Source organism: Lates calcarifer, linkage group LG23 (assembly GCF_001640805.2).
Source record: "Lates calcarifer isolate ASB-BC8 linkage group LG23, TLL_Latcal_v3, whole genome shotgun sequence".
NCBI lineage: Eukaryota > Metazoa > Chordata > Actinopteri > Centropomidae > Lates > Lates calcarifer.
In genome coordinates this window covers 1,258,985-1,273,201 of record NC_066855.1, presented here as the reverse complement: position 1 = coordinate 1,273,201, position 14,217 = coordinate 1,258,985, and the positions used below count along the sequence as shown (strand labels likewise).

General features: G+C 42.6%; 1 protein-coding gene across 2 annotated transcripts in view; it reads left to right on the top strand.

Annotated features, from left to right (window-relative positions):
- Positions 1-1,596: 1,596 nt before the first annotated feature.
- LOC108891527 (putative uncharacterized protein MYH16) overlaps positions 1,597-14,217 on the top strand; it is a 40,644-nt gene continuing 28,023 nt past the window's right edge. Inside the window, exons 1-2 of one of the 2 annotated variants that reach the window (XM_051066239.1) lie at positions 1,597-1,805; positions 8,768-8,947. In XM_051066239.1, the coding sequence (XP_050922196.1) occupies positions 1,722-1,805; positions 8,768-8,947 (264 nt within the window). In that variant the 5' untranslated portion in view covers positions 1,597-1,721. The remainder of the gene's footprint in view (positions 1,806-8,767; positions 8,948-14,217) is intronic. The other variant, XM_018688687.2, reaches the window with a different exon arrangement.

The following is a 14,217-nucleotide window of genomic DNA, read 5'->3' as shown; positions in this document are numbered from 1 at the left end:
ACGTTTTTCATGAGCACGGGGTCAAATTCTTGAGCTCTGCACACATGCTGACATCCGCTGCAGCCTGAACCCGACTGTCATCTGATCCTGTCAGACAATAAGCCCCTAAAAGTTTCCACTGCCAGCCTGATTAAAAACTTAAATGACCTGTTCCCTTCAAACCCCCGAGATGAAACAAGATAAATTACCCTCTGCTGTCATTTTGCCTCTGCTGCGAGGTAAACACAGCGTTCTGTGCGTGATTTCCTCCAGCCTGCAGCCAGTGGATGTCACAGATCCTTAGTGAGGAGATGACTGACTGACACACCGACACATGCAGGCAGACAGGCGAGGAAATGAAAAGCTCTGTGGCAGCGGTTAAGAAGTAAGAGCAGCTCATTATTCCAGGAATCCTTTGTGAGACTCATAATTCCACATGAATAATTTGATTTCACAGGGTTTAACAGAATACTGCCTCAGCACATTTTCTCTGGTTGTGTAACGTGGCCTCTGGGTTGTTACCTGGTGTTTTTATGATACTGTAGCTGGTCAGTGTCTTTAATCACAGAGTGAACACTAATACTCATGAACGTAGCCTGTGTGGCACACACTTCATGTCTACATCTTTAATCTCCCACTTCAGAGCAAGTCGTCAGCTGATGTTATATAAACTGTAACTGTAATACAGAGTTACATACAGAGTTACTATAACCTACTTTTTCTAAAGAGAGGTTTAGGAATTTTTTGAATTTCTACCTTTCACCACAGCCACACTGCTGCATCTGAGCCCACAGACGACATCCAGTCAACGGAGGTTTGATGATGTTACAGGAGTAGATACGTTTCATCTGTGGTATTAAAGTTTAATGAGCAAAAAACAAATCAGAATATGTAAATACATAATTAAATCAAAGTCAAAAATGTCATTTTAAAACTTGTATTAATTTACAGCTTCTGACAAAACCACATGTTTATATTTATGTTTGGATGTGATACAGATTGTGCAAATGACAACAAAAGTTTTAATCTAATTAAAATTTCTAATTCAATATTTCCCAATAATCCCCTATCTTAACTTCCCATGGAAAGTTTCTGGAAATTTACAGATATGACCCTAAAGTAGTTTTACCTGTGAACAGAGAGTAGCAGTGAATTTTAATGTGCACAGACAGACTGTGGTGATTCTGGATCAACTGTCTAACACCGTCTTTATCAATCATATCTGACCTGCTTTGGTTGCAAATTAGCTGCTTTGGGGTGTTACTGCTCTGCACAGGAATGTGTGTGTGTGTGTGTGTGTGTGTGTGTGTGTGTGTGTGTGGGATTGCATATTGATGTGCTGAAGGCTGGCAGTCTGTCTCCCTGTGTTGTACTGCTGTCAGAGGGCGGTGTGTCTTTAGGCAGGAGGGAGGAGAGGTGTGTGTGTGTGTGTGTGTGTGTGTGTGTGTGTGTGTGGTGGTGGCTGTTCAGCTCGTTCGTGTTTTCTTTTTGCTCATCACCTCCCTCCCTCCTGCTCCTCTCATGGTCAGGTAGCAGGCATAACACACTTTCTCACACACACACACACACACACACACACACACACACCCTTTCGCTCTCTCTTTCTATCTCTCTCTCTCTCTCACACACACACACATACACACTCCCACAGCCTCAAGACAGCACACACACACACACATGCTTCACTTCCTCCCCAGAGCCCGCTCGGGTGAAGACAGCATGGGCGGCTGTGAGCTGTGAGGATGGAGAAGAGAGTGTGTGTGATCCAGACTGACTTCCACCAGTACAGACCCACCATCACTCTGAGCAGCAGACCCCTGGCACATGTAAGAAACCTGCCTCTCCTCCTCTCACCCTTTTCTCTTCCCGCTGTGCTTCTGTCTCGTCTTCCATCTTCATCCTGCAGCTCCGTGTATGTTCTCTCTGCTGAGCCTGGTTTCCATCTGTCACCGTGTTCTCCAGCCTGTTGTGTTACAGCGTGAGGATCCAGGGCTCCTCCTCACTACAGGCCCACACCTCTGTTACAGACGAGCTCTTCCTTCAACAGGGGGCGTCAGAGTGTGTGTTGTTCCTGAATGTGCTTGTGACAAACAGCGTGTTTGTAGATTTGAGATTTTTTCTGTTTCTGGGAGAGTGCAGCTCTTACAGCTGAAACCAGCTAAACCAGGGTTGTTAATGCTGCTCACTAGCCTCTGCCTCTCTCACACACGTATGCACACACTCATACATACACACTTATTGCAGAAGAATGCAAACATAGACAAGCATCAGACAGGCTCAAAACACTCGTGCTGTAAATCAGCCTGTTATTTTTGGTGTCAGACAGATCAACATTTATTCATAATGAAGTTGAAATAAAAAATATCCTCTTGCTAGATTTTTCCACAGCTTTCAGTTGTCAGTTCAGTAGCAGGTGGTCGTACAGTGGTACTGTATAGGTGGAGGGTTGGGATGGAGGTAACATGCTTGAGGAGGGCGTTTGATCAGGTTCTATGTTTTGTTTGTGACTGAAACAGTTAGTCAGTAAAGATGTTTACAGAGAAACGTTGCATTCATGTTGATTTTTGCAGGAAATAAAATATGAAATGTTTGGACTTTTTTCCCCAAAAATCTGCAGCTTCTCTGTTTTTTTCTCTCTAATCTTTTCTCCTCTTTGTTAGTTCCACTTCTTTAGATCTTTAAAAATGAAACTGAGAAGGGAACATTACTTTTTGGTTTAACTCTTGCAACCCAAGTATGTCTTTGTAAGGCCTCATAAGTCAGAGAGGCTGGGAACCAACCTCCATTACACCGACTATTGTCCGATATTTCATGCAAGACAAATCTCCACTGACAAACCGCTGCATATGTTTCTAACCGCTGCTGTTTGCCTGCGATCTGTCTGTCTGTGATGTACGACTGTTTGACTCTGCAGACCATGATGGGCTGAGCTCTTGTTCTCGTCTCCCTCTGTATTTTCACACCCGCATACATATGTAGCACACATACATACTCACAGAAGTGTGGGCGAACAAAGGCATGAAAAGCTGTGTGGTTTTCTCCTTTGATGATGCTACATGTGGGTCATAATGTAACTACAGTTAACGTGGTCTATAACCTGCTGGTACTATGGTCCAACTATGTCAGGTATTTCAGTCAGAACAATACTGGCATTGAAGAAGCAGAACCCCCACTGTGTTTATAATGTCGACAGGTATCTCTTCAGTGTAATTACCTGACAACAATCACATCACTGATATGATTTATAAGCTGGTGTTATTGTACCTGACCTGCAGCCACTCGACCACAGGAGTGTCAGTGAATTGTGAGGCGCTTCAGTGATCAAAGGCCGGCTGTGCGTTCCTCCATGACCTGGATCCAGAGTTCAGCCAGAGGCCAGGCTTCACCCTGTGGTCCAGTCACCTGGAAGCAGTTTTACAGTACAAACTCTGCTCCTCTATGGTTCACTCAAACTACCCAAAACCAGGTCTACGTAGGTCGTATCACTCAGCTGGAGAGCTGCAGGGTCAGCGGTGTCAGACTTTAGTTCTAACCCTGCAGCTTCAGTCCAGTCTGTGCCACAGATAGGGTGATGGAGACATGCCAAAATATGCCATCTACAGGCACAGAGAATAATCATTTCTCAAAGTCTGACTCTTGTGCCACCTGCAGGCAAAGAGTGTTACAGCTTTTCTCTAAACCAAACTTCCAAAAGCACCTATTTTGAACCAGCTAAAATCACACACACATACAAACAGAAGAACTTCAGCTGTAACACTTATTGCCTGGAGGTGTAGCAGATGTTAAAATTAAAGTAGCTCTTTCTTTCTTTATCTGTATTTACTCCTATCACTGTCCTTGCCTGTAGGTGGCGCAGAGGTAGCAGGTGTAAAACAGAGAAAGACATAACTCCATCTTGTGAGGAACTGCCTGCTAAAAATGAAAATGCTGGTTTGAAAGTTTGTGAGCAACAAGCCAGTTCTGTGATTATATAACATTGTGCAGACAGGCTTCTATTTTTCTGGTCACTGAGAGTATATTGACCATCATTTATACTCTCTGGAAAAACTGTCACTCTTTGACTCTGTGCTGAAGTTAACTCGACCAGAGAGAAGATTTCTTCTTCCACAGCAGCTCTGCCTCTGAAACACTGAGTAAAACTACAATCTGCAAACACAGTCCAGACTTTGAGTGCTTTGTTGTATTAGCATAATGCTAATTTCTTTGTTCAAAGGTAGTTTGGCTTCTTACGTGTTTGAGTAGTTTGGACGTTGGCTGGGATAATGTACTCTGAGCTTGAGGCTGCAGCCAGTAGCATCGGAACCACCTGCAGGTGTGAATAGGAGCTGAGATCGTGAACAGCTGTTCAAATAAAAGAAAGGAATGGAGATCATGGGATTAATATTCCAGTTACCTCCTCTCAGACGAGGAATGTCAGGAATCAGAGGAAGAGTCTGTTACTTAAGAAACTGCTGCACTGTCTCAAAAAATGTAAAACGAGAGTCATATTTTAAACTCAGAGCTGTGAATCAGACAGACAGTTGGAAAAATTTGCTTCGCTGGGATGTGAAGTGTCTGTTTTTGCTCTGCAGGTTTGATCAGACTAAAATCTCTGACCTTCAAGTCAAAACACGAAAACTTTGCTTAAGTGTAACTTGTATTCATGACGCTAAGAAGGATTGAGCGGCAACAAAGAGAGCATTTCATTTTTGCATTCTCAACAATAGAGCTGGCTTAAGAGGTTGAGCCCTGTGATCATGCTAAAGGTGAACCATTGATGTGTCACATTTATCTTCCTCTGCTTTTCTGGCATCGGTGTGGAAAATGATGTTGAGTGCGAGGGTAAATCCTGCACTGACAGGTAAATATATTGTGTGTTTAAACTGACTGTGGGCAAAGGAAGTTCAGGTGTGTCAGCAGGCAGATTCTCATGGCAGTTAAAACACACTTGTCCTAAATCTTATTTGGACAACTTGGCAATTACCGACGCACACTTAGGAAAGATGATACCACATTTCCCTGTCTAATTTCCTCGCTGACAAACTGTATAGTTTGTCAGGTTTGAGAGGTAAACTCACTGTCAGGGTTCAGAGAGCTGAGCTAATGACAGCTCTTTTCCAATGGCACAGATACCGGCACTCAAGCAGCAACAGGTTTCTGTATGTATGTGTGTGTATGTGTGTGTTCTGCCTGTCTTTCTAACAGAGCTTTCCCTTTTAAAGCTCTTCTTCTCCTTCAGATCTCATTGTGGAAAATTAGCTCACATCTGTTTTTTCCAGGGAAGAAAACTACACTTAGTTTTTTGTGCTTGTAGAATCTTGTTGGTGTGGAGAGAAAATAAAAGAGGATTGACTTGACTCTGGCATGAGGTGTAAATGTATGCAGGAGACAACTGCCTTCTGCATGATGCATTAGCTGTTGTAGGTCAAGGTTGTTTGTTGTGTAAAATGCAGTAAGTTTGGGTGTTTATGGCTCACTGGGCCTTGTAACGTAAAGAATTCAGTGCAGACATGGACATAGATTACTTTGCATGGAAATGGCTTTACTCCTCCTAATCAATACATTAATGTTAATCTTTATGCTAAATGAACATTTTTTCTGCCCACTGTACCACTCCGTCACCCGTCCCAGGCTCTTCCTCCTCTAGCGCCACCATGAGGTTGATTCCTGTGGTTTAGAGTGAAATGCCCTGAGTAAAAGCAAACAGAGCTGCTAGCATGGCTGTAGACTTGATTTAAATGCAGATAAAACCAAGTGCATGTTATTCTCTTCATACAGCGGTGGGTCTGACTGTCCTGTCATAAAAGCTGTCAAGGAAACCTTATTCAACGTTAAACCAATGTTAAATGAATTCATGCTGCCCCATCATCACTTCAGCTGTTACACCCAGTCACAGTATGGTACATTTTCTCACTACAGTAAGTCCTATAACTGAATTATAGCAAGTATAAACAAAACTAAATAATTAAACCACTATCAGTGGCTTTGGAGATCATGTTGGAGAGACTGGGTGCTGTGAGCAGAACATCACTGTGTTTACATCAGTCTTAGAGGTTGACAGACGTCTGTTTAGCCTGTGAGTCTGGTTCGTAGTGGTCTGGTGGACTGGTGATGGAGAGTACAGGTTCTCCCCTGCAGCCAACATACCAACATCATTTTTACGTTATTGTCTGCTTCTGATCAACTAAACTCTGCCGGCTGAACTCTACCTTTGATCTTTGGCCTCTGTACCATGTAGCGATTGGGCCGGGGTGAAAGAGTGTTTGTTTTAACTGGCTTTAGGTACCAGAGTAGTGGATGTAGCTGTTTGAGGAATGCTAGAAAACAGTGCTCTGATTTTAGAAAACTATATCAAATTGACTTTGACTGTCATGGATGATTGTTTCAGTGCCTCTGCAATATGTCTGTCCTGTTTGGCAAGCCATAGTCATCTGGTGCCAGTATAAAGTTTACAGTTCAATAAACCATACTGAAATACTACTCAGCCTGTCTTTGTTATTACAGTTACTCTGCCTGAGGTATTGCAACAGAACTGAAAATGATTGGGCCTCTATTAGATGTATGATTTGCAGCCAATTTGCGGTAAGATAGCTTATTGAATAATCGTGTTGCAGACAATAATTACTTTGTTAAAGACATTATGTAATGATACTAAGCAAAAATGGTGGTTCTTTTCAAGCCTCTGCACTACTATTACAGTGTGTTACTGAATTACAGTTTTTTTTTTGGAAATCAGCCTTACAAAGGGAACACTGCTCTACTGACTTGCCATGAGAAACTAATTTCTAACATTATACTGTCTCTAAGGAAACCACCCTGTGGGGCTGAAAGTCGCTGTTGGGCAACATCAGTGAGCAGAAAATCTAAAACAAATGTGTAATGGTAATTTCATGATCACCCTGGTCAACAGCAAATGGAGCTGGGCGATAAAACGGTGACGATAAATATCGCTAAATAACTTCTCCTTGAGCGATACAACGTCAGTATAACTCGTTTCATCCATGTTTTGCAAGACAACACGAAAAGCCAATGATATCGAGAATAGCGTCGCGCCGAGCCAATCATGTGGCTGGAACAGAGTTGCGTCATGTTAGGTTGACGCACACGGCACAGAGGTAGGAGCGGCAGCCAGCGGTAGCGCGCGTGCTTATGTTTGGCCTACTGCAGGCGTGACAAGTGGAAAATGGCGGCAGAGCGACAGCGTCACCGAAGACGATGAGTCTTCATAGCGGGGTGTTTCACTCTAGCTTGGTCAAGATAGCTAGCTAAGGCTAGCTTTATTCGCGTTAGCTGGGCACCACAGAAAAGGACTGTGCTAGCTAACAGGGATCCGGTAAAAATAATTTAACGTACGACGAAACAGACTGGTTTTAAGCCGGTAACCGATTTCTCATTTCCCCTGTTTTAACATAAAACAAAAAGTAAAATGCTAGTCGTTCTTTGTTTTGAACGGCTCGTTTTTTGTTTCCGGTTCCTTATTTGAAGACGATAAACGGGAAGTGCCTCGTCATCTGTTTTCTGTCTTCCCGCTCTAAAACGTAAATGGCCGGTATGTACACGGAACCCCTCCGGACACAGCCCGAGGCTGGAAAGACGAGGAGACCGTTGAGAAGAAGAGTCCGAGATATTTTGGCTCTATAAGTCCGACAAGAAGCAGAGTAGCTGAACTGCAAAGCATGTTCCCCCAACACAGGTAACACCACTCATCTGTTTTACCATCTGAAGCAGCACATTGAGAGTTTACAGTCCCAGACTTCAGCAGGTGCCGGTGGTCCCCCCAAAACAACAACAACAACAACAACAACAGACTGTGGTGTCACTTTCTCCAGCTCCATGTCTCACCACAAAAACACTGACCTGATGAAATCTTCACATCTCACTGAGGAGGAAAGACAGAAACAGTGAATCCATTCATATCATAGACTCATAACAGATAACCATAAATAACAGAGCAGCTCATTTTTACTGTCAGTGTCCTTTTGGCCAAAATCAGATTTATTAAAATATTAATTTACAACTTTAAAGCCTCACTGATAAACACTGGATGAAATGACCATGTGTGACTCATTAACTGTATCCTAAATGAATACATATAATTAAACTATAGGTGCAGGATAGCAGCTACAGGGAACCTACTGATAACCTGCAGTATTCTGCCATGACTGTGATGTTTCCTGTCAGATGTCAGATGGATTAATTTGCCTAAACTCACCAATATAAACTCTTCTTTGTTAAACTGTGGAGTTGGCAAGTTTATCAAGACTGTAATCCTCTGAGAAGCACTGCCACTGGCATCATCATATATAATTTATCACTAATTATATTACAGTGTCGGATGTTGCGGTTTGACAAATGTTCACCTTCATCATCTAATTTGTTGGATGTGATAAATTTCTTAGAAGTGAGTGCAGAAGCAAAGAAAACTTCTTGACTCTGGAGCTCTCAGCAGCAGTGCAGCAGCCCAGGAGGAAAGTTTTATATTGTTCTAGTGAAAGACGGCCAGCGGGAGGCCAGAGTGGAGAGAGGGGAGGAAATGTGGGCACATGTGCGTGCATTCATACATGCATGTGGATGTCTTTCAGAGGGCAAAGCTCTTTGACAGAGTGTTTGTGTGTGTCAGATGTGGAGGGGGGAGAGAGAGGGGATACAGTTCAGACTCCAGACAGAAGCCAACAAAAGTGAGAGAGACTCAGTCAGACAGTGAACCAGCCATCCAAGCTGAAATATCAGGCTTACTGTGTGTGCGTGTGTGTGTGTGTGTGTGTGTGTGTGTGTGTGTGTGTGTGTGTGTGTGAAAACGTGGTTGCAGGTCGGGTCTCTGTCGTTGCAGCAGCACATTCACACACAGGCAGCAGGGATGAGGGAGAGAGAGGAGCTGAGGAGAGCTATAGAGCAGAGTGACCGACTCCTCTCCAGGGTCCGGGAGCTGGAGGAGCAGAACACTCAGCTCAACAAGGAAAAGAATGAGGTGGCCACTAAATACCGAGCTGTAAGTCTGCCGCTCTGCTCTGCTGCATCTCCCTCTTTGCTTCTCCTTCTCCTCCTCTCTCATTTTTTCCCTTTTAAACTTTCCTCTTTTGTTTCGTTCACTTGATACTTTAGAACTCACATGATTTGTGATTAAGTCTGAATTTCTGCTCGATAAGGGATTTTGAACGTGGTCATTATACCAGCCCTGGTTGGATGAAATTAAGTGGATAATGATACCCTAGCAGAGGGAGAGAGGGATGCAGCCACCACGGCAGTCGCTGTGTTCGAGCTTGTTTTAATGCTGTGGGTTTTTACTGCTGTGTTGACCATTTTCCAGCTGATCGTTTTATTGAGAGAGCGAGCGCAGAGTGTGTTTTTGACTCAGCCTGCTGTCATAGTGCTGCGAGGCACCGTGCTGTTTCCTGGCCTGAGGCGCTCTGTATGACTGATTGGTTTACTGCAGGGAGGACTGTGTGAGTGGCACATCCCCTTCTGCTGGGAGGAGGTGTTATTGTGAGAAAGTTTTATTGTGAGAAATACAAACCCACATTCCTGTTGAGAAGTGTTCAGTCCATGAATACAGCACATTTAATTGGATTGCTGAGAGGATCAAAGTTTGAATCTGCTTCATATTTTTGAAAACAGTTGCAGAACAGCACTGTTTATCCAGTATGATGAGGGTTTAAAGCTGCACTAACCAATAGTTTACAGACCAAATGACTAGTTGCAGTATGAAAGGAGTTGCTTGTGGTGACCAACCCGCAAAGATTTATCACCCAACTCTGCAGTTTCCCTTAGTTCTATGGAGCGATGTAGTGTTTGTTTGTTTTATGGCCCACAGCTTAATTTTCACTACTCTCATGGACTTTGTCTCCAGCGGCTGCAGGCAGTCGTTGTCATCAAAAAAGTTTTGATAAACCTATTGTACACAGACAAACACAGACAAAGTTAGCGACTAGCTAGTGAAGAGTGGAGCATCTAGCAGCTTAATAACCAAATATTTTCCTCAGGCCTTGGTGGAGACCAAAACAGAGTTAAACGGAGAGCGAATGCTTCTCAATTAATGCTAATGTTGGTCAATGTTTGCTAGATGTGTTTCCCACGGTTTAATTAGATGATAAAATTTAACTGTTGTATTTAAAGCTTGTTTATTATTGGCTTTATTTATGACAAATACATTTAAGAGAATAAACACAAAAGTCCACTAACTTACATCTGCATCTTATGGTCTTCATATAGTAAATGGAGATGGATCTGGTGTCATCACATGACCTCCAGTGTCAAACGTAGGTCACATCTTGACAAATTCATGACCACAGTTCTACAAGCTAGCTCTGCAAGCTAGTTAATCCACCTTTGATCATCAAGAACACAGATCCATGCTCAGAGAAACATTTAATGCCAGATTTACCTTTAACCTTAAAACCATATATAGATATGGCAATCTGACCACACATAAGAGAAAAGACTTAATTTGAAACTGAGTTATTGATAAAACTACACCTCTATCTTATAGCATTATTTGTCTGTTGTCAAACCTTTGCTAAATGAAAACAGGTTTAGTTTATGTGGACCTTACTACTACTGAAACATCACTCAGAGACTCACTGAAGATAACCTCTGTGTTGATGACAGAAGTCATTTTTTGGAGTGGTTTTCCTCATTTTTTGAAAGTGTGGGAGAGTGAATCCCTCCTGGAGGCAGAGGATTTAGTGTGAGAGTGTGGCCTGGCACTGCTGTTGCCAGTGTTTGTGGAAAACGCTCCCGACTTGCCCGTGGGATTTGGTCATTACTGGTGCTGAGTGCCTTAGCAGATCCTTCAGACGACTTCGATGGAACACATCGTAAACCACCTCAAGGAGTTGGCCGGCAGCTTCCAGTCGCTCTGTGTTTTACTGTCGTCTGGATCTGACAAATTCATGTGTCACTGTTCACTTAGTCTGTGTGTCGCTTTGACTGTGACCTTTAGCAACAGTCAGTTTGTTAGACGACTTACAGCTGATCATCATCCTGTTATTGTCAGAAAATCCATTACTAAAGCTTTTTCTTTACTGATTTAAGCCACAGCTCACAGCAGCTCTGGTTCTCTACAGCTCACATTTTTCCAGATACATTTTTTCTAAAGTCTTTAATTTCAGTAGAGGTAAAACGTTTTGTCTATAACCTCTCTTTCCCTTTTTATTACTCTTTTACAGACAAACACAACTTTTTTTTAATCAGAATCACCAGGTGTGCTCTGGCTCCAACCTGTGTATTTTCTTCACTGCTTAGATTAGCCAACCATAAATAATGAAGTTAACCTGTGGAGGAGACAGATCAGCCCGCATAATTCATACCTTGGAGCCCTTCTGATTTGACTGCAGTGAGAAATGTGACCCCTTGTCAGAGCTATTTAGTGCTGCTGCTGCTTGTAGGAAGCTTTCCAGTTTTCCAAGGGAAGTTTGTCCCGTTCCTCATTATCCCCATTGTTTGGTGGGGCTGGAGGGACACCTCACACATCTGTCATCAGGGGTACGATGAATTCCTGCTTTTCAATCAGCCTTAGTAATGCACCACTGCCCTGTAAGGTCAGTGACATTCTTTTGAATTTCTTACTTTAAATGCTGAGAAACTGTGTTCTCCAAAAAAGAGAAACTTTTTTTTCCACTTATTAATCTCAGTTTCTGACAGATATTACATTTTTTGCACTTAACATTTGGTGTTAAGTAGGTTTATACCTTTCTAGTTCACTGGAAGTTTTTTTTTTTGGGGGGGGCAGGTTATAATCTATGACAATGAGGTTGTAAGACATGCTGTCCAAAAGAGAGCTACAGCTCTAACACACTGTACTTTCTCTGCACAACTGGCCAATCACGACATGAGGTGGGTGTGAATATATATATATATATGTTTTAAAAAGCTGTTGAGATATTTCAGTCTGGACCAAAGAGATGAACTGACCATCCATGGTTTTGCCACTAAAAGAAAACTTAGGAAACCAGAGGACAAAGACGCAACAGTACCACCCACTCTTTGTGATTAACTTCTCGTATTCAGAAGTGCAGCACAAAAACACCAATAAAAACAGACAATAAAACTAAATGAGGAATTTGAGGATTACCACTGCAAAAAAAAGGGCAAAAGAAAAGATTTTCTTTGCTTCTACAATTGTTCCAACCATCTTTGGTAGAAAGTGATATAAACAGAGAAAAGTCCACTGTTTACCCCTCAATTACTGTTAATGGGAAATAAATGTGGAGCGTTCCTGCAGAGCTATCCAGATGCCCCAGTTCTGCATGTGGAAAAACTTTCAGTCTGGACTGGCTCTGAAGTTTCTGGGGCCCAAGGCAAACGGTTGGACAAAAGACTGGCAGGGAGGGATGGATAAGGGTGGAGAGGGGAGGAGAGAGGAGGGTGAGGAGAGGCTAGGGAATGGAAGATTGACTTGATGTTCAAAGGCAAGAGGAAGGAAGCAAATGAGTGTGTGAACAAATTGGTGAGGAGAGATAAACTTTGAGGTGAGTTTTGAGTGAAAGTCTACTCTGACAAATTATGTATGGTAGAGACTGTCTACTGACCACTGACTGAGGTTTAAATCCTCCAAACGTCTCATACAATCTCTTAGGTTGTGTTTTAAACTTTTTAGTCTGCTATTAAAAAAGATTTCTTGTTAGCCGTGCTAGCAGCATGATTCTAGGAGCAGCAGTATCAGTTTCTGTCTCAACGGCTCCTAAATGGATTGGCACTGAATTATGTTCAGATATTTATGGCTCCAGTACAATATATTCTATAACAGTTAGTGATCCTCTGACTTATCATTTAACACCACCATGAGGTTAAACCGAAAAGGTTTGGTTCCCAGATCCTGTAATCTAATGATTTTAGCGATCCTTTAACTTTTCATGTAACACCGTCATCTTGTCAGAATTTTACTTTGTCTAGTTCTTGTTTACGACTATACCTGCAAAACTAATCAGAGCTGGTACTAAATGAATTCAGGAAGCCCTGTGTAATACTTGATAGAAGTAGGCTTGCACTCTGAGGAAGTCATTGACTACAATCAAAACGGTAGCAGTACTCCCTGAAAGAGTTTTACAAAGTCAAGTGTTATAAAGGTACTCTTCCTTTAAGGAAGTGTTTGTGGTGACTTGGCTTTATGTGCTTGCTGCTAAGGTCTGCAGACCAGTTATATTAGATTTGGCTGCTGGTGATACCAGGTCTTGTACATACTCACTACCCCCAACATTTTCTATACAAACCAATCTGCTGCCTGTATGCCAAAAAATACAGCAAGGTAAGATACTGCAAGGGGCCCATCAGTACAGTGCTTGTTGATCTTTGGATGGTATTCCTGCTGCTTGCAAAGATCAGTGAGTCACTGCTGCAGTTGGGTCAATGTAGGGCTACTTGATGAACCTGCCCCACATGTAGTATATGTAATGCTAATTATCAAATGTTAGCATGCTAACACACTAAACAAAGACAGTGAAGGTGATGAAGATGACATGCTGAAGCACAGCATATCTACATTGTCATTGTGGGCATGTTGCAGTGCAGACACTAGCATTTAGCTGAAAGCATCACTCTGACTAAGTACAGCCTCACAGAGCCGCTATGTTTGTAGACTCTTGGTCTTGTTTTTTTACAAGACTCCATGATAGATATCTTAGGTTAAAATCATCCGGCAGCTGAAACCGCAACCTCCTCTTCCCTCCGGTGTTATCACTCATCTTGCCTTTGGGATGTTAAGAGGCAGCTGGCAATTAAATGCCAGGTTTTCTACCTTATGGAGACACAGTTTTGAACACAGAGGCTCTTAGAATGTGGGTTTCATTTGGCACGAAGGAGCCAAACATAGTGAAAGATCATCTTTGTAACCAGAGGCCTTTCCTGTAATGCTTTCATCTACAGTAACCATGTCCTTACGTTACCTTATGACTCTGTAATCAGTATCAACTGCAATTCAGATCTCTTGATGAATGAATGAATAAGACTCAAAAACAGCAGTGTAAACAGGAAGCTGGTCTTCCTTTACAGTGTCTCTTGGTTTCAAGCCTTAGAGTTGGTATGATGAAAATCTGGTACGTATTTGAATTAGCTGCATATCTGATTCTCGGGCAGCTTTCTTGTCAGATATGAGAGTGTTGGTGTTGGACATGAGTGGTGTCTGGAGAGGCAGCCTGGGCGAGCTCAGTGTCTCAGGCTTATCCAGCTCAAGTGGGAGTCACATGAAGAGATCTCTCTGTGCTGCCTCTCTGCACAAGAACCCAGACCACATTGTCAAAATAAAACAATCTGAATTCTCAGAAA